This window comes from Saccostrea echinata, unplaced genomic scaffold (assembly GCF_033153115.1).
Source record: "Saccostrea echinata isolate AGI-Se365-2 ecotype Australia unplaced genomic scaffold, CSIRO_AGI_Sech_v1 ptg000020l, whole genome shotgun sequence".
Classification (NCBI taxonomy): domain Eukaryota; kingdom Metazoa; phylum Mollusca; class Bivalvia; order Ostreida; family Ostreidae; genus Saccostrea; species Saccostrea echinata.
In genome coordinates, this window is record NW_026889769.1 from 3,291,424 (window position 1) to 3,312,512 (window position 21,089).

Consider the following 21,089-nt stretch of genomic DNA (forward strand, 5'->3'; position numbering starts at 1 on the left):
GAGAGGTCGACCCATGACGACTGTATAATGATAAATGACAAGTTTAATGTTGGTACATTTTTATTTATACTCTTGTGGCATGTGTATAGTTAACAATTCAAACAATCGACTTCTCATTCTGTATTCGTCTGGGGTCTGTGGATTCAAGTCAACCAGGAGATACCCATGAGGAACACTGGTGGCTTCTTGATAGGCTGACATCAAATGAGGTAAGGCTAACTGTCGACTCAAGACACTGATTTGAGATTTGTCTCTGGGATTTTTAAACAACACTAAATAATGAGCATTCAAACTAATGGTGCGATGCTGTGGTGCCCGATCAAATAAATTCTGAGTGATGTAAATCACACTGGTATTCCGATGATGCGCTTTACGGGTAAACCAATCCACGATCGATTCGATGGCTTTTCCTCCCATCATGTCGTCAAAAATGAGTAAGTGAGGAATACTTAAATTGGCCACTAATTTCTCATCGTCTTCTGGAATATTTCGAATGAAGGAGACCTGATCTGTTAAAGAAGTATAAGCAGGTTGCCATTCCCGATAACACCAGACAATTTTTTGTGGCATGGGGGTAATCCAATGTAAATTTTCCACTAATTTTTTAACAAATTCCGTTTTCCCCGATTTAGAAGGTCCTGCTACCACCATGGTAAATTCGTGTTTTAATTGAAAAGACGGGAGTGTCTCGTCAGGTTGCATGATGATAAATGAAGAGAAAAATAGGGTTTCAATCCTTTTTATTCAACACAGAAATATACGTTGGGTTCTCTTCACATCGGATCGACAGATGGGGCAATACCGGAAGGTGGGAGCACATAATGAACAGCAACATACGTGTCCACAAGGGAGTAAAGCCATTTGTAATTCTCCCTCTAAACAAATGTGACATTTTCCTGTGGCCTGAATCTCTGTAGAGGTTTGGTTTAGTAGAGGTTTAATTTCAGGTGAAAGTTTGTATCCCACCCGGAGTAAATGGTTAATGAATACGATCATCACCCACTCACGTCCTTTATAGGTATTGATGTAAGGACAGTTAGGGTTCCAATAAGCATGTTCTACATAAGGATCGTCTGTAGGTTCCCAGTTGGTGAAACCCATACCACAATGAAAAAGGTGGTCTTATCACTCACTCCCCTGTAAAAAAATCCGGCTTTGGCTAGGTTGGGTAATAATCCTTTTAAAGACTCGGGCCATCCATCTTTAAAGGTAGCTTCTCTCTTTAAGAGCAGAGCATAGTTAGGGTAAACAGGAAGCCCCTCTGGCTCCCTAGAATGATCAGCCATGACTGAAGTGTTAAAATATTTTTGCCCCCTTTTTATAACCCCTTCATTTTTTAGGGGTTTTCCCCAATAATAAAAACACATTTTGAAATACAGTTTTTTAATAACCATAAGGTAAAGTATTATATTCATTCATGATCTGTCTCTTATCATAGACAATTCTATATTGTTTTTCTAAAGGTACTGTCTTGACTTCATGTTGACGAGTCCTCTGTATTTTGTAAGGATACGAGACTTGGATTTCATCCATTTCTTTCTTGAGCATTTTTTTCTAATGTCTCTGGTGACACGATATTGGAAGCCCGATAATTAAGAGTCAATCCTTTGACTTTACACACGGAATTTCCCTTGGCGGTGAGGTAAACATAATTTTTAGGACCTCCTGACATGAACTTGATAATGTGGTCCCCGTTTAATTCATCGGTCCATTCTCCTAAACTGTGGCCAAGGGTAGGATTAAATTGTCCCTCCTTATGTTGGTATATGATACTGTCCGTATCGAAATAAAGGACCCGATTTCCTAAAGGTTGTAAAGTCTCGTAGAGGTGTAATCGGGCATGAGCGGTAGTGAAACAGGCCAGTACCACGTTTCCGAAGGGACACTCTTCTACGAATTCCTGTTTCTCTTGATAATTCACCAGCATCATGTCCGATTCCGGGTCCTCTTTATTTTCTAAGAGTTCTAGCCCTTTGATGTCAATGGTCGAATCTTGTAAGAGTTGCTGTAATTCCTCTTCTTCGGTCAAGTATCGAGTTTTAGGTAATAACAGCCGTTGAGCGAATTTTCCCCACAAGCAATTTAAAAAGAGTTTGGCTATCGTTCTTCGCACAGGATTTTTTTCTATACTTAACAGGTCCATTCTGATCCCTTCTCTTTCTATTACTTTACGAATGTAATCTAGTTTCTGTTCCTCTGTCTGACAATCAGGTGGGAATCCAGAAGCTTCCTGTTTGATCTTTAAGAAGGTATCGATGTAAGATCTGAATAAATCTTTACTACTTTCTGGGAAATGCCAAACCTCGTAAATCCGCTCTAAGGTATATCCCATGTCTAGGGCTTTATGTAATTCTGTAGTCACCCAAGTACCTGTAAGACTGCGTTCCTGGTCTGTGTGTTGACATCGATGTTTAGAAGTAGAGTCCTGTCGTTCCGCACATGTTCGACATAATGGAAATAATAACTTGCCTCCTGTGCGATAAGGTAAAACGGGGTGATAAAGGCCTCGGGGTGGTAAGACCCGACAATGAATGAGACCGAAATAAGTTCTCAGGTCCTGGAATTGGTCTGTAATGATCTGAGGATGGCCCAAAGGAAAAGGTCTGTGTTTTAACACGTAAGGGTATAAGGAACAGACGTCCACGTATCTCATGTCCCCCTCCTCACAATACAATCTTGTAGCATTCGTCCGGCCTCCGTACAGAGCTTCTCGGGGGTTCAAAGGATCTGGAATGTCCAGGTGTCGTAAATAATTCTGTAATGCCACCTCTCTTTGTACTTGTTGATCGAAATCGTGTTCCCAGATACTATGTACGGAGTACCCCATTTCCTCTAAGACCGTATTCCTCCTTAAAGTTTCCTCGTGTAATTCCTGGTAAGTAAATTGTGTCCGGTGAGGATGAGTTTCGGTCTGTAGATTCGGATAGCAGGTAGGGCATCCGTGCCAATAGCATCCGTAAAATTCGTAGATGGTGCGAGTAGCTTCCTGGTATCCATCTACAGTATAAGTTCCGATCTTGACTTCTCCCCCGTTTCTAGCATGTCGTATGATAGATCCGCTCTGGTGACTCATCCAGGTTAGCCACCGACAGGCTTTGGCGGAATATTGACGCGCAGGCTGATACCCCATGTTGGGAATGATGGCAATGGTATCTTCGGGCATGAATCCTCGACGGTAAGCTAAATTGGCTGCACTGGCAAAAGTGATGGATTCCTGGAAGGGGTCTACATTGACCAAGGTCTTGAGGGTGGCTTTAAACTGAGCACAGCATCGTCGTAAAATATCGACGTCTGAAATACAATAGTCTAAAAATTCCTTCTGGAAATCAAACACTTTTCCGGCTTGTTGTTCGTACCATTGATAAAAAGCCTGTCGTCCACTTAGAGACATGTCGTCCGGATTGTAGAAAGCTGCCGCTGGATAAGGGCCCACATAATTCTGGTTCTGTTCTGTATTAAAAAAGTGAGGGAAATACCCTTTTTTCAGTTCCGTGAATCCGAAAGCAGAGGGCATCTTAGACAGAGCAATAGGTAAAAAATTATACGAGTCGATGAATTTCAATCCGCAGATTTGCATGGATAAGATTTTACTGCCGTTCATGATGACTGTAGGCTTCATGCAAGCGGAATGTACCAGGTAATTTAAAATGAACTGTCCGTCATATCCTTTGAAATTGTGGGCAATGATGATAGCCTCGTCGTGTAATAAGGCGGAATTCTTATTTCCTGTGTCGGGTTGTAATAACCAGTCCATGAAGTGTTTTAAGGTATCTGGCCCTTTAAACACGTGTTGACGGGGTCCCATATGTCGACAATGAGTACAGCGATCTTCTATGGGTAAGTGTCCGCAATGTTGACATACGCGGTGTGCCACACATAAATTAGGGACGTGGATGCCGTTTTCCTGTGTACATTCGAAATCAAAATAAATATAAAACTGTAATGTCTCTTTGCCTTTCTTTTTCTTTTTCTCAGGTTTGAGTTGAACGTAGCACTGATGATCCGTGTCTACAGTTTTCTTACAGATCTTACATTGTTTCTGTCCTCCGCAATGATGATGAGGGAGTAACATTTTAGGCATCCATTTCTCACAATGGTCGCATCGTCCCATTAAACTGCATACTGTTGTGGTTGTATTCTTACTGTGAGGTTGTAAATGGTTTTCGTAGCAAGTTCTGCTCTGAAAAAATCCCTGGCACTGGCTACATTGAATGTGGCTCCCGTCTGGAGGGCAGGAAGTGTCCGTTAAACAAAAGGAACATCGGTAAGGACACTTGGTACGATGGTCTGTGATGTTCCTGTAGCCCACATCGCAATGATCACAGTAATATGGGTTGCCGGTCACACCTGGCATAGACAAAATAGTATCGTAATGATGGTTGTCTAACAGAATGTTTAAACAAGTTCCATCTCCGCAGCCTTTGTAAAGGGGCTCTAAACTGAGTTTAGAGGAGGTGGACTTAAACTGAAATATTTTCAGTCGATAGCGAGGGGCTAACACCTGTTGTAATTTTCCCCATTCTTCGGGTCCACAAGGCTGATGAATATCACAGCCGGCTTGTTCCATGAGAGTTATAGCTTCATTTTTCTGGTCTAAATATTTGTAATCACCCTTCCGCATACGTAGCCATTGTTTTTCCCATTCAACTAAACTCTCTGGATTTTCCGGTTTTTCACTGTGTAACCGGGTGACTACGATGGCTCGAGCTAAACAAAATTTATCCCAAGGATTGTCGATCTGAACGATGCATCGTTTATTCTTCTTAAAACTCTCCTTGTTGACCATCAGGTGTTTGGTATTCTGTCCACCACTGCCTTCTGGATATTTGACGTGAAACATGTCGAATTCCATAGACCCGTCTCCCAGTTTAAAATCTTTCTTGGATTGTTGCACGGCTTCTATTTTGTTTAAAATGACGTCCTCGTTCAAATGTTTACATTGCGTAAACTCGTACCAAATGTCGGAATCCAGAGAAGGGTGGTGAATGTTCAGGCGTACATAATCGTTAGGGTTACACTGCATTTGATATTTGACATTTTGTAGCATGTCCATAAATAATCGCCGAACAAAGCCTCTGTTTTCCTCCTCGGGAAATTCTTTAAAATTCACACTGTACACATCTTCTTTAGCTTTAAATTTTCTGGAATGCTTAGCTTTATTGAGACTCACTTGGTAATACTGGGAAATGGTTTTTGGTTTCGGTGGCGGTGGTGAATGGGGTGGTGATGGGGATGGTTCTTCTTCTTCAGGTACATTCCTTAAAACTTGAAGGTGTTGAGCTCGGTTGGCTTTGGCTCTCTTTAATCTTTCCATTAATCTCGCATTTTTTTTCCTGAGAACTAATTCTCTGGTTCTCTGTCGAGAAATAATTCTTTCTAATTCTTTCTCCCGTTTTTTCCATCTCATAAGTTGTTGTGCATGTAACAATTGTTTCAAGGCACTATCAAAATTCATTTTGATAGATCTGACAACAAAATGAGCTGAAAGTCGGAGAAAAGCTGTATTTATAGAGTGTATGACGTCACAATGCATAGGTAGTTCGCTGATCCAAGACTAAGTATTGAGACGTACACAATACGTACAAAAGGGTATATAAAGCAGAGCTGGAAATTTTAGGATCAGTCTTAGTGGGCATTTGTTACTAGACAGACGTAAAAAAATATGGCAGAGGAAAAGTCCATGAATTTACCTGCACCCATACCAGAGACACAGGATAGTATTGAAGGAAATGAAAGAAGTTTGATATGTGATATCTTAGATCAAATGACCAATGTAATGGAGATACTTCAACAGACTATTTGTGAGTTTAAAGAAGACATGATTACTGAGATTCGTGTGTTTAGAGGAGTGATAATGAATGAGATTGGAAATCTAGAAAAGAAAATAGAGACTAGTCAGGATCAAAAGCAGATTAACAACAAGAGGAAACTTCCTGCTATAACCCAGATGGAGAACAAGAGGAAACTTCCTACTACCCAGACGGAGAAGACCCTGAAACTCCAGAAGAAAAAGTAAATATGTACACATTACTTGAATAAATCATCTTACACACTTTTACTGTGTTATTGCTTTTTCCGTTTTCAGGAAATAGAGGTTTGCTCTGTGTGAATGACACACATGACGTCACAATGGTATACTTGAATCGATGCCAAGATTGTGTATTGCCTATGCCTGACTCAGCACAAACGTAGATTAAACGTACCCCCCCCCTTTTTACTTGGGTTTTTCCAGGGTGTATACTAGATTGAACCGGTCATCTGGGGCCAAAAAAAAGTGCACTCAGTTGACCCCTCATCCAGGATCTGGGGGGACAAAAGTGCACTCAGTTGACCCCCCCATCCAGACCCGTTATACTACTGTTATGAATTGCTGTTCATATATGACTATGATGTGTTCTCTCAATTAATTATAAAATACAATCATTGCAATAGTCAAAAATTAATATTAGGTGCCATAGTTAGGTATTTGCATACATTATGTTTTGTTTATTTCTTTTAATTGTCAATTTTTTCATAGAGTTTATAGAGGAAAATATGAGGAAAATATGTGTCTATAGTGTCTATAACACTGTAGTACCAAACCTTAAAATTGCTTGTCCCACCCTTATGAATGTTCCATAGGTAAATGTCCCATCATAATTTGTACCGGTTCCATCTTGGTGATAAATAAAACCTAGTTCTTCTAAAATGCAGTTGTAATAAAGATCCTTATAAACAGTGATGGATTCATGTCATACTATTCATGTATTTTCTTTTCTCATTTTTTTTATCACTTTCTCTACTGAATACGAAAGGATAGATAGTTTGCCTTTTAATAAAATGACCCTCACAGTTTATATATTAATTCATCATGTCATGTGTTATGAGGCTAAGAAACAAAGACACTTCTTTTAAAGTAGAAAACATGCTGAATTTAGTTCATTGGTCTGTATTAAGCATAGTTAAACATGGTAATTGGGTTATGTATTAATAAGAGTTGAAAGGAAGAGTTGGAACCTACCCCCCCCCCCCCCAAGAAAAATTAAAACATACACCCTTCTTCTTCTTCTTTTTTTTAAAGCATAATTTCGATCACCATAAAAAGTACAAATATCGATTATTTAACATTTAGTTTGTAAAATTATTTATTGTAAAAACAAATATGAATGCAATATGTTCATGTCAATAACCTGTATTCGTTTAAATAGTAAAGAGCTGTCCCGATCGAAGACAAACATTTATCACCTAGAGTGGTCAATTCCTTTTGATTTTATATCAAAATGGACCCTTTTTTGTTTAACCATTATATGTAAAAATGTTTTGTGTACATGATATGGATAAAATGTAGAATTCACTTGGATGTTGGCTACAGATTAAATTGTAAAGCACTTTTTAATTTTGGTTCCGTCTGGCATGTTTACTTCGGTCTTGAAAAAGACTAAGAAATCAATTGTTTAGAAATCAGTACATTTTTACCTGAATTATAATTTTTATGGAATTCAGATGTTGTTTTGTTTGATTTTGTGAAACTGAGTTAATGACATCACATTCACACTTTCACAGCCAGATGAACGCACCTCTGTAAACACATTTCCTCTGTTTGGTCGGCACTAATGATTACATCAATTCGTTTATTATAGACATCGAATTGCCTCCCAAAATCTATATATTGTTCACCTATGTATAGAATGCTACCAATCAATATTGCATTGTTTGAGATTTAAAAGACCATCCATCGATGAACTTTTTCAAATTCTATTATACATGTATAGAGCATCTTCAGAGGATTGATGTTCACAAAGTAAAATATCCAATCAACGGGCTGGTTACATCTGTTACAATGAGGGGATGTAAAAAGTGTAATTAATTACTGTTTATCATCACTCAACTAAAAGCGGATTACAGTTAGTTCCACCTTAAGTGATAACTCTCTTTTCATATCGATTTTTTTGGCTTTGACCCCTAGATTCCGGAGTTTTCACAGGGATAACAATGTTAACTTAAGGAAACAGAAGACATTTTGTGGATGGCTGTTTAAGGACGTTCTTCCCTGACCCTGTGATCGGATAGTCGTCACAGTTGTTCGGGAATAAGACGTGCATTTGTGAAGCTAGATTTCTGGGTACTAATTTGATTAAGTTGATATTTTCTGACACCCCTGAGCATTGATTTTAAGGCTCGTTTTTGGAGTCTGCTAATTGACGTAATTCGGTATGATTTGGATTCTCGTTACTTATTGATGCTGTTTATTGTAGCATACTTTCAGCTGACAGCAGACTATCGTATTAGACCTTGTCTGTTAGCACCACAGTATGGGGACGTGCATATTACAAAAATTATGGCCAAAAAATACGCTGCATTTCTACAAATACTGCTTTTTCGTAAGTATTTGAGCTACTCATGTAATTTGGTGGAATACTAAAATTTCAATTTATTGTAATATATTTAACTTTTTGGTAATATAGATCAATGTTAGAACATTTAGACACATGTTTTTATTCTTTCATTTATTTTTAATAATTTCCATAAGGTTAACATAATTTATCATTTTCACAGAAAAAAATGGGATAAAACGTACAACTTAGCTGCATATTATTTTGGAAGTTCTTTGAAAGTTGACGAATGAAACTGAAATCTTGTTAATTATCATGCAAATGTGCTTTATTTGGGAATGTTTTAATAATTTCGGGGACATTGTAGTTATTATACTTACATGTACTCTTATATTGATTGCAAAAATTCAATACAGTAAAAAGTAAGAATAAATATACATGTATAACGAAAAAATCAGGTCAAGATGTGTATAGCAATATGATATAAATTTTGAACTTAAATTTTAGACATATGTTTTATTCTTTCATTTATTTTTAATAATTTCCATAAGATAATATACCATTTTCACAGAAAAAAATGGATAAAACACAACTTTGCCACACAATATTTGGATTTTTTTTTTTTTGAAAAGTTGACGAATGAAACTAAAATCTTGTATATAATTATCTTGCATAACTTCTTTTTGGGGAAATTTTTGATAATTTGTCAGACGTTGTCAGTCATCATATTTAGTTGTACTCTTTAAAGATCCTTATATTGACTGCAAAAATTCAATATAGTAAAAAGCAGAATAAATATACATGTAAAACGAAAAATTCAGATCAAGATATACGTGGCAGTATGTTATATATTTTGATTCCGAACACTGAATATAATTTGTCATTCCGTGCAACAGATGTACATGTTCATCTATTAGACAACCAACGAAGTACCCTTGATATTCTCTCACTGCATGATGGATTCAGATCAATGTCCATTATCATGTTTTGATGTTTGCCAGATTCTCTCCAATGGACATAGAGTGCCTCTACATTGGTCAAATGTTCCGATAAGACATGTCTTAATTCTTCTTAATAGGAGTATTCATTTACTTCCGGGATCTGATAAGGACCCAGGAACAGATTGATCAAATATGTGGAGAAACACTAGGAAATCTTCCATATCAAAATCCTATGGTTACGTCTACCAAGCTTTAAAAAAATTACTCCATTATACTTTTTTACCTTTTCGTTTCCTATTTGGTCAGGCAGAAATGGAAAGCCTTAGAATTATACTTTGACAAAATTTGCTACAAAAAGGGATTTAGTCTATTATATAATAATTTAACTCGTCTTTTTAGATTAAAAGATTGAATATATATCCTGTAAAGTTATATACCCTTTAAATAATTATTGAAAATGGATTAGCCGTATACTTTGTAGTAACAAACAAATCACCTACTTACCTAATTTCAAACTTCGTTCTGCTATAGGGGAAACACCATAATGTAGTACACGAATAGAACTAGAACGAACACCTATAATTACATTGATTATCATATTTTCATAAAACAGAAAATTCATTCATACATGTACTTTGGACACTTTCCCCCTGAAGAATCCAAATCGTCTCAAATGCAAAATTTAATTTCTAACAATCTTCTGTGTTTCTGGCTCCATTATTTAGAAGACTCAATTTTTTTTATGACGTCAACAAGACTAATTTGATTTCACGTGTCATAATTATTTTACAATTGATTAGGGCAAGAGGATGCTGCATGTTATGCATAATTGATCCGATAGGTTTTGAAGAACTCCCATAAAACGACTAAATTGGTGCGGAATCATCCGTACATTTAGAACTGCAGAACGTAGTTTAACCGAGTTTTGAGGAAAATAATATACCAATTCATGAGGATTTCAATATAGTAATATTTATCTTGACGTGCAATTCATTATGAACAGAAGCTGTTACATTGGAAATGCAGCTTCAAATGCATTTCTTTAGATTTTTTTTTTTACATATTTTTTCAACAGTCTAGGTTGTTACATGTATCAATAATTTGTTTTAGAAGAAATTATCATTTACAACACGATTTCAGGTCGACATGGACCGGCTAAAGTTTGTAATGAGAATCTTTAAATAGACAGTAATGATTGATATAAATTTTGTCTGTATTTAGAAAGTAGACGACTGTTAACCATTCTTGCGCAAATGACCAGGCACTCACTCTTTAAACCGCTGTTGTAGAGAAGGATTTTCCCCATAGCCAACTTTCCCCCCGGAATCTGTACTCTAGAGTAGGATTTCTCCTCGAGGGGAAATCTCAAAATAGAGTCAAATTTCCCCTCTTTCTTTCTCAGAGTAGGATTTCTCCTCTTTTATCAATGCTTAAATCATATCGAAAATATTTTGGCTAAAGGTTCATACGAAAGTGAATTGATTTTAATTTTTAATGGAAATATGAGTGTTTTCTACTCAAGAATTGTCAAATTTAGTATGAAATCTTAAATATCATTGAGTCTCCACCAAGAATTTTAACTCAAAGGAAATTGTAAAATTAGTCTCTCATAAGTCTTAAGACTCGATGTCTCAACATCCTCTCAGGGCAGCTGTTTGTTTACAAATTCTAAAATGTATATCAGGCCACCTTCAGTGATTTGATAATTTGTTTGTCCACTTAAAGGCCCAGAGGTTCGATTCTTGTTACAAAGAGTGTGTGAGAAAATTCTAAAATTTGTTATTAAAGGTTCCATATACAATTTTGTGAGTACATGTGTATTTGAATTAAGTTCTCAAATGGAAAGGGGGGGGGGGGAGTCAAAACTAGTGGTGTTATATTGGATTTGAAAGCAGACAGCAAATACTCTCTTACAGTTCTACAAGATTTCAAATTTTTAGAAATGAATGACTCATTTTTAGTTTCATGGCAACTGCAGCTATTTTGGATATTTAAACACCAGAAATTTAGAGAGACACTTACATACCAATAATAAGGAAATGTAGTTTGAAATACAGTTGCAGAAAAATCCATTTAAAGTAAAATCCCTTTTTGTTTTCATGGACACAGTTAAAAATTTGTTCAACCGATTACAGTGTACCAATGTTTTCAGAAACAAGTTTGACCAGATGAAAAGCATACGATTTTAATGTTTCAAAAGAATAAGTTGGACAGATACTGAGAAAAATGAGATTTAAAATTTTATTTTTCATACTTCGTATGTTTCAATGGAACTGGTCGCCATTTGAAGAAGGGACACTTGTAACAATGTGTCATCCCCTACCCCCTCAAACATAAGTACGGCCATAATATTTTATTGGGGGAAATTTGCTTTGGGGGAATCGCACTCTATAACTATAACGCAGAGTAATATTTTCCCCCGAAAATTTGAATCTGATGTGGGAAGTCCTACTCTAGAGACATTTTTCCGTGGGTGAAATCCTACTCTAGAGCCAGTTTTCCGGGTTGGAAATATTTTAGGGGGGAAAGCCTATTTAACAAGACCGCCACTCTACTTTTAATTTTTTAAAAAGAAACTTAAAGGTGGAAAGTAATTAAATTGAGAGGCAAAAACAAATAGAAAACATGATCAGAAGATGGAATAACAAAAATAAAATATTCTTAAAGTGATTAAGAGTGAATATATTTTTACAAAATCCGAGAGCTTCCACCCACCTCCTGTTTAGGATTAACAAAGATCCAGAAGGGGGAGGGGCTTTGGTCCAAAAACTACAGCATCCAGGTGTACGCATCAATTTAAATGGCCTCTAAATACACATTTAAATGGAGAAAATCTGTGCATATTTGATTAGTTGTGTTCCACTCTGTATATCACGTGATACTTTAAAACAAATAATTTACCTTTTAGTAACTTGCTATCGTTAAAACGTAATTCTGCAATAATAGTGCTTTTGTTTTTCAGATGTAGCCATTTTTGACTTGAGTACACCACAGGAAGACGAATGCGAGGGATGTAAGTATGCACAGTATATAAAAAAAAACTCCCACAGCATGCTGACAGCATTATACTTTCTAAATACTGACTTTCTGCAAACATTTGCTGCAAGTCTCTTGATGGAATGAGTCTAGCATTTTCCAAAGAACACAACAATAAAATTGTGCAACATATATGAAAATTTAGAAACTGAGGCCTATCTGCTAACGATAGTATATAACAAAAATATAGGAAAGTGGATTTAGAAAATTTCAAGTCTCATTTTTAGCTCACCTGAGCCGAAGGCTCAAGTGAGCTTTTCTGATCAAAATTTGTCCGTTGTCTGTCGTCGTCGGCGTCGTCTGCGTCGTTGTTGTCGTAAACTTTTCACATTTTCATCTTCTTCTCCAGAACTACTGGGCCAATTTCAATCAAACTTGGCACAAAGTATCCTTGGGTGAAGGGGTTTCAAGTTTGTTCAAATGAAGGGCCACGCCCTCCTCCAAGGGGAGATAATTACGAAATAGCAAAAAATTAATGGCATTATTGAAAAATCTTCTTCTCAAGAACCAGTGGGCCAGGAAAGATGAAACTCATGTGAAATTATTGTCAGGTAGTGTAGATTCAAGTTTGTTCAAATCATGACCCCCGGGGATAGGGTGGGGCCACAATGGACGATCAAAGTTTTACATAGGAATATATAGGAAAAATCTTCAAAAATCTTCTTCTCAAGAACAGCAAAGCTATTATTGGTCATATTTATTTGGAAGCATCCTCAGGTGGTGTAGATTCAAGTTTGTACAAATCATGACCCCCGGGGGTAGGGTGGGGCCACATTGGACGATCAATGTTTAACATAGGTGTATATAGGAAAAATCTTCAAAATCTTCTTCTCAAGAACAGCAAAGCTATGATTGGTCACATTTATGTGGAAGCATCCTCAGGTGGTGTAGATTCAAATTTGTTCAAATTATGACCCCCGGGGGTAGGGTGGGGCCACAATGGACGATCAAAGTTTTACATAGGAATATATAGGTAAAATCTTCAAAAATCTTCTTCTCAAGAACAGCAAAGCTATTATTGGTCATATTTATGTGGAAGCATCCTCAGGTGGTGTAGATTCAAGTTTGTTCAAATCATGACCCCCGGGGGTAGGGTGGGGCAACAATGTATGATCAAAGTTTTACATAGGAATATATAGGAAAAATCTTTAAAAATCTCAAGAACAGCAAAGCCACGGTTTGTCATATTTATACGGAAGCATCCTCAGATAGTGTAGATTCAAGTTTGTTCAAATCATGACACACCCCCCCCCCCTCCCTTTTTATTGGTAGGTTGGGACCACTTATGCATTTATGCTTTTCAATACTAAACTGATTTTTCCTTTTTTCCTAGCCACAGTGCTCAGGTGAGCGATCTGGCCCTTGGGCCTCTTGTTTATGTTATTCTTAGTATATTTTAAATGAAAATGAGGAGTGATAAGTGAATTACTAGTAAATGTTATTAATGATAAACATTACAAATACACGTAACAATAAACACAATATGCATTGAAACACATGTTTGCTATAGATTTAATCCAATTCATATAAATTCCCTGTTATTATTTTTTATAGTACTATACCATGTATTTATTTTAGAATGAATCAATATCGATGAAACAAAATGTGTTATATTTTTAAACCAACTTATACCCAAAGCTTCCTTTCTAAGGAGGAAATTCTTCAAAATCATATGTCAGTTTTAAATAATTTTGATATTCCCAACAATCAAAATGAATTTGAATTACCATACCTATACAGGGTTCCTATACTTCATAAAAATCCTTACAACAGATACATAGCGGGTTCCAGTAAATGTTCTACCAAGCCTCTTTCTTTACTCCTCACTAAAATATTAACAGCAGTGAAGGAGAAACTTCAGGAGTGCTGTACGCCAATTTACTAGTATTCGAGAAGGGGTGTCAATCAGAAATGGACACTTAAAAAATTCAAAGGAACTTTTAGAAAATTTGAAATCACAACATTTTACCAAAATCAAAACCATCAAAACGTACGACTTTTCAACACTTTATAAAACCATTCCCCATGATAAATTAATGTCCAGGTTTTTGACATCATTGACAGCTGCTTTTTCAATAAAAATGGAACTCGTAAATTTACTTACCTTGTCATTGGTCATTTGCAACAATATTTTGTTAAAAAACATTCTGATTGTACACACAAGTACTCTGAAGTTGACATTATAAAGATGCTTGAGTTTTTGATTGATGATATTTATGTAGTACTTGTATTTGGAGAACAGGTCTTTCAACAATCTATCGGAATTCCCATGGGTACGAACTGCACCCCGTTATTATCAGACCTATTTTTTATTCATATCAAGCAGATTAGATTCAAAATCTTAAATATGAGAAAAAGAAAACACTTGCTGTGGCCTTCAACTCGGTATTTAGATAAATCGACGACGTAATATCAATTAACAATAGTTACTTCCATTCAAATGTCGACTCGATATATCCCAGTGAGCTTGAAATAAAAGATACCACAGAGTCTGACCATCTGTTTCATATTTGGATATTTTACTAGAGAAAGACGTTAATGTTAACCTAACAACCAAGCTTTATGATAATAGTAACTTTAACTTTTCAATCGTCAACTTCCCTTACTTATGTAGCAATATGCCATTAACATCTGCATATGGGGTTTATATCTTCCAGATGAGTTAATACGCAAGGGAATACTCCACGTATGAACAATTTCCAAAACGAGGCAAGCTATTGACAAACAAGTTCTAGAATATCAACAGTCTTGTTAAAAGTCATCATTTTGCAAGTTCTATGGTCGATGCAATGACCTTGTCAGCAAATACAATATATCATTAAGTCAAATGCTGACTGACGTTTTTCATACTAATTGTCAGACCCTTATGTACACACTGAATTGTCGACGAATTTTTCCGTTATTTCCCGATCATGACAAGGAGCACGCAGCGGGTGTCACCTGTCGGCAGGGGTGCTCACTCCTCCATGGCACCCGATCCCACCTCTGATGTTTTAGAGGTCCGTTTGCTCTGCTCCTGATTTTGTTTTGTATGAATGGACTTTTGAACTTGAATACTGTTCATTTTCTCCATATTTCATTGTACGGATGGTGTTAGAGTACCGAGACAAAGTTATTCAACTATAATTTTATTAAATTATTATCATAGCCACATTATTATATACGGCTCGCAATCAGGGTTTTGGTCTAAATCAGAGTTTTAAAAATAGAAAATTAAGGTACAAAAATAAAATAAATTATAATTCAGATTATTGTTGAACCTGATTTAGTTACAAAGATATGAAGTCATTGTTATACCAATCTTGTCTTTATTACAAAGACGGAGGAAAATGGTTATTGAGTTATCCTTTCGCTCAAGACATTAATTAGATTTCTTTAAACCATATCATGAATTATAATTACATGTTATTTTGAGAGAGAAAGAGACCTTACCTTCATTTTATTCAGATACACGGTAAGTAATAGGCAGTAATGATTTCACCAATTAGTGACGAGCCTGTCGCGCACGTTGCATGCTCGCGTGTGCATATGTTTTTTTTTAATTGCTAAAATAAGTTTTATAAATGAAGACAGAAAATCAATAGGAAGGGGGAAAAATTAAACACTAGAGAATAATTAATCTTCAAAAAGTATACATAAATAGTAAAATCTGAAATATCATCAATGTTTTGCATCCAACAACTAAGATAGGGAACAAATAAATTGTCGAATAAAAGGCGGTCAAAGAAAAATTAAGTTAAAATTCAAACTTTAGACGAAATAGAAAAATAGTACATGAAGGAAAGATGGTAGAAAATAACCCTTCATTGAAAATTAAGATAAAAGAAAAACTGTCAAATCGAAGAGTTACTGTAAAAATAGAAAATCTCTAATAACCCCATGGATCCGGATGTACAGTTGTACTATCTCTAGACGGAGGCCTAGTTTAGCATGTCCTATTTAGTAAAATATCTTATAATTATGCCAGACGATGGGCAACATTTGAAGGGAAGTCCTGAACACTTTGTCAGATCGGATTTAGTCCTTTAGAAATATAACAGTCATGCAAGCAATGGAATATCCTTGCCAAATTATATTAAAATTGCCCCTGGAATATCTTCATTCAAGACTCTTTTAAATTCTATTTCTATTGAAACAGTCTTGAACTTCATTTTAGAATAAGAAAATACAAAATAATACTTTGTCAGTTTAAGGAATAGTGTAAGTAATTTGATGGCAGACTTTTTTAACTAATGTTTATCAGAAACTCCAATGTTTGAACATTATGCTGATTCTACTTAAGACAGAATACCATTACTTTTTATATATGTCCAAAATATACAACTCGAAGAGATATACTTTTTCGATCAATACGTAATACTATTAATTGTGACGATCTCTCTGAATCAGAATTTTTATCAAATGGTATACCTAATTATGAACGTAATACAATATTCAAATATGTGAAGCTGTAGATACATTTAAAGCAACAACAAAACGATTTATTTAAACAGTGTTATATTAGTATAACATTTTTGAATATTTCTTAACCAGTACTTCTCTGTAATTTTGATTATTTTTCTCTGTATTATTTTTCTTTACATTTTAAAAAAATCTTTTTGGTACTAGTACTTTAAAAAAAAAAAACAACAACAAAAAACAACTTTTTGCATTGTTTATTTAATATTAAAAATTTATGTATTCACCTTGACCTTGATGTAGGGAGAGGGCTAAATAGCTTGAGCTTGCTGCCCCTTCACTTTTGTGAATAACATCTTGTTTAAATTGATACTACATCTGGAAATCCAACTTATACTCATAGTTCATTTTCAAAGGATGTTATTCTTCCAAATCAAATTTAAATTTTCAAAACTTTTAACTTTCCAGTCAACAAAAGTGAGTTCGATCTATCCTACCTATACTGGATTCCTATAAACTGCTAAAAATCCTTTTAAAAAAACAATGTTAGAATACCGGGTTCAGCAACTGCTCTACCAAGCCCCTATTTTTACTTCTCACAAAACATAAACTGCTCTACAGGTTAAACTTAAGACGTACTGTACTACAGTATATTCGAGAAGTAAATAAAACTTTTAGAAAATTTTAAATCATAAAACTTAGTAACATCAAAACATATTACTCTTCGACACTTTATACAGCCCTTCCTCTCGATACTAGGCGTTTTGATATCACAGACAACTGCTTCGTCAATAAAAATGGAACACAGTAATTTTCATATCTTGTAATTGGTCATCTACAAAATTACTTTGTAACTTGCTGTGGCTTTCAAGTAGACATTCAGATATATCGACGACATTTTTATATGTTACTTCCCTTCATATGTCGACTCGATATCTCCCAGTAAAGTTGAAAGAAAAGACACCACAAAGTCTGCCACCTCGGTTTCATATTTGGATGTTTTCCTGACTATAGACGATAAGGACCAACTAACAATTAAACTGTATAACAAACGAGATGAATTCAGCTTTTCCATCGTCAACTGTATTTAGTACTCAGTTATACTCACTAATATATAGTAGCATTCCGCTATCACTTGCATACAGTGTTTATGTCTTCCAACTTATTCAATACTCAAGAGCATGCTCTGTATACGATCAATTTTTAAACCGAGGCAGCTTACCGACAAATAAGTTGATATTACATGGATTTCAACAACCTCCTTACAAGTCAACATTTCGTTAATTCCATTGTCGTTATAATGACCTTGTTAGCAAATATAACCTATTATTGGGTCGAATTTTGTCTGACACAATTGATAGGCATTTGTTTTTATATTAAATTTGACTATGGAATATTCCGTCTATCTAACTAACTCCACGAAGGCACCTAATCCCACCTCTAGAATTTCCATAGGTCCTTGTTTTGTGCCCTTTTCAAAGCTCTTAATTTTCAAGGTCCCGTTGGCCAAAACTAAGAGTCAATTCAATTATCCGAACATTATAACATGTACAATGCTTTGATCAGTTTTATTACTATACTAATACAGTTGTATATAACACATTCGTCTGTTTTCATTTTCAGATTTTAAAAAACCACTGTACTGCTATGAGTGCCAAGCCTCTTCAAGGTACCCTAACTACTGCTCTGACCCATTTAATGCCACTTTGCTGGCAAACAATGTCTCCATTTGTGAAGGTCACTGTGTAAAGTGGGTCAGGGAGCCAAGCCCAGGTGAGATTGCTTCCCTTCAATTAAAATTAATTCAGATACAAGTTCCTTGAAACAGGAAGCCCCGTGCAGGTAAATGGAGGGGCTCCCACATTTTTCCAAATGAGAAACCTCGTCTGAAGCAAAATTCATAGGATTATGATGAAGAAAAAAGGGTTGTGCACATACACTAAAGATTCTATATTTATGTTTTAATTTTTTTTATTTATTCCCCAAATTATTTTTTGTGAATCCCATTTGAGTATCATTTGCTCTCTACTTACTTTATTGATCTCTTAATTGTTTACAAAAATTCTGGGATACAGAGCGAAGGAGCTTTCAATTGCCAATTTCTCCGTGAAAAGTTTTACATACAAATATATAACAACTTCAGGTGCTTACTTCCTAAATATTTACAGGTTTCATCACCTACACGCGCACCTGCTCTACCCGTTTGAGAATCAGAATGATGATTAACATTGTCTGCATGGAAGAATCCAGACCTCGTTCCGGAGAAATATGCTTCTGTAAGGATTCAAAGTGTAACGCTTCGTCTGGAACACAATTTTCAACACTGGTTCTGTTTTGTGGATTATTCTTTATCAAGGAGTGGACCTGAAAAACTTACCATGGAATCATGCATTGATAGTCAACAAAATTGTACTAGTGTGATTGGATACAAATTGTTCTGGAGATACTTTTATCGGGCAATCATACAAATTAATTTTTTTATAAATATATATACAGCACTTTGCACTTATCTACTATATGATATCTGCAAGCCAACACAACCAAAACTGTACATTGTGAACGCATTCGCATGCAATAATTTGTATACAATAATTGGAATGAAACGAATTCTCAATATTTTGTGAGTACTGCAGTTTGGTATTGAAAGTGGACTTGTGCTGATGCTTTTCTTAACTCTACATTTAAGGCTGAAGGCACGCTGATTTATGGAATCTTGTATTATATATATTTGAATATGAGATTCAGACTTTCAAACTACTTGACAAGGAGTTTGTGGTATTCATAAAAAGTGAAGGTTTCAATGTCACGTGACTTTATTAAACTCCCTTGCAGCCTCGTGCTTCCGAGGATATATGCAAATTATCCTTTGCAAATATTGTATTACACAAATGCATATGATATTTGTCTTACTTTTTGCACCTTATAGTGTTCACATGGGGATTGAGAATGCCAGATGCTCCATCCTAAGTCATGCAGGAAATAGATTTTTAAAAACGCAGTCTGATCTGTCACCTGTGTGGACAGTGTTCGATCTGGACGATTCTGGAATCGTGTTCAGCTCGGAAATGATTGTATAAAGTTGTGTTAGGTACATGTATACTCGTTAAATTTCAAGTTGACTTTTTATTAGTCAATCTTAGAAATACAGAAAATAAGTAATGTATATATTCAAAGCTTACAATGTTCCAACGTTAGTTGTGAATTATAACATGTATTCTCAGTATTGTTTCTTTCGTATAATTTATTGAGGAAAGACAAGGTAAGAGAGAGTTCGGAGAATGGGGTGGAAGAAGCGAAAAGAGAAAAAAAATTGGAAGAGAGTTGGGGGATAAATGGGCAGATACTGGTAGAGGGAATGGGGGAAGGTCGGGGTAAGGTACTGCTGACCACACAAACATGTACATATGTACGGTACCATTTAGTCAATCAAATTATTTGATCTTTTACAAGCAAAAAATGATACGCTAAAGATCTAATTGTAAAATATTGATATGGAATCCAACGAATAAATATTTTCTGTGTTACAGAATTATTTAGTTTCAATTCTGAATTCTGATTTAGGCAACATTGATCGACTGACGTGTAAATTTGGAATTACTTAGGGAAGCTGACTCGCCTTGTTTACATAAACTTTTGTGATGATTTTGTGGATTTAATTATTTCAACGACTTGAATTTGAAAAAAAATCATCAGAGGTTTTATACAAAATATAATTCTCCATTACAACAAAAATGAAATTCAGCAGAGAATTCAACATAGATTTTATTTTTAAAAAATTCTCCATTAAATCTTAAATGAAATTCATCAGAGGATTTATAAAGAAAAATAAAATCTAAAATTCATGCTTTAAGATAAAAATGAAGTGGGGTCAAGTTCAAGTGTATTATTCCTGTACTTTTTTGTGTCGCTTATGCAGAAGAACGACACTAAGGGATCATTTTGACAGGCTTCTATTCGTTTTTGAACCGTGAATTATAGGGATCTGAGATTTGGCAAAGGATTTTTATACAATAAAAGGCTCACAGACCTTGTAATTTTGGCCATATTTCCAGAACAATTTAAACTGAATAATGTGTATTTGTGAATTCACATCTTTTCAAACGTGAGGACTAATGCTGCGTTATTGGCATGTGCAACAAAGGTTACAAAACATTTTAAGAAATTTTAAGGTTGTTGACCTTGTGACCTTCAACTTCATTTCTGACTTTCATATAAAAATCGGTTTCTTTCATCCTTCCTTTGGAATGCTTTTGATATTTTTAACATGTATATTGCTTATTAATAGACATTTCGAAAAGGTACTAAGCTTACAGACTTTGTGACCTTCAACTGACTTTGACCTATTTTCAGTTATTTTGACCCATTTCTACTATAAGAAGTTGGATTTTGAAATTTAGAATCT

General features: G+C 35.4%; 1 protein-coding gene across 2 annotated transcripts; it reads left to right on the forward strand.

Annotated features, from left to right (window-relative positions):
* The first annotated feature begins 7,899 nt into the window (after positions 1-7,899).
* On the forward strand, positions 7,900-19,907 carry LOC133190068 (uncharacterized). Of its 2 annotated transcripts, XM_061325541.1 has the most exons (5): positions 7,900-8,101; positions 8,235-8,360; positions 12,216-12,266; positions 18,311-18,460; positions 18,856-19,907. In XM_061325541.1, exons 2-5 carry the CDS (start codon positions 8,318-8,320, stop codon positions 19,053-19,055), a joined length of 444 nt encoding a protein of 147 aa, XP_061181525.1. In that variant the 5' UTR covers positions 7,900-8,101; positions 8,235-8,317; the 3' UTR covers positions 19,056-19,907. The 2 variants fall into 2 exon arrangements, with proteins under 2 accessions (XP_061181525.1, XP_061181524.1); XM_061325540.1 differs by lacking the exon at positions 7,900-8,101 and having other exon boundaries at positions 8,142-8,360.
* The last annotated feature ends 1,182 nt before the right edge of the window (positions 19,908-21,089 follow it).

Excerpts from the sequence above, each read along its gene's own strand:
- LOC133190068 (XM_061325540.1), top strand. The coding sequence starts at position 8,219 with ATGCTGTTTATTGTAGCATACTTTCAGCTGACAGCAGACTATCGTATT. Across the intron at positions 12,267-18,310 it reads GGAAGACGAATGCGAGGGAT|ATTTTAAAAAACCACTGTAC; the intron begins GTAAGTATGCAC and ends TTTCATTTTCAG. Across the intron at positions 18,461-18,855 it reads GGTCAGGGAGCCAAGCCCAG|GTTTCATCACCTACACGCGC; the intron begins GTGAGATTGCTT and ends AAATATTTACAG.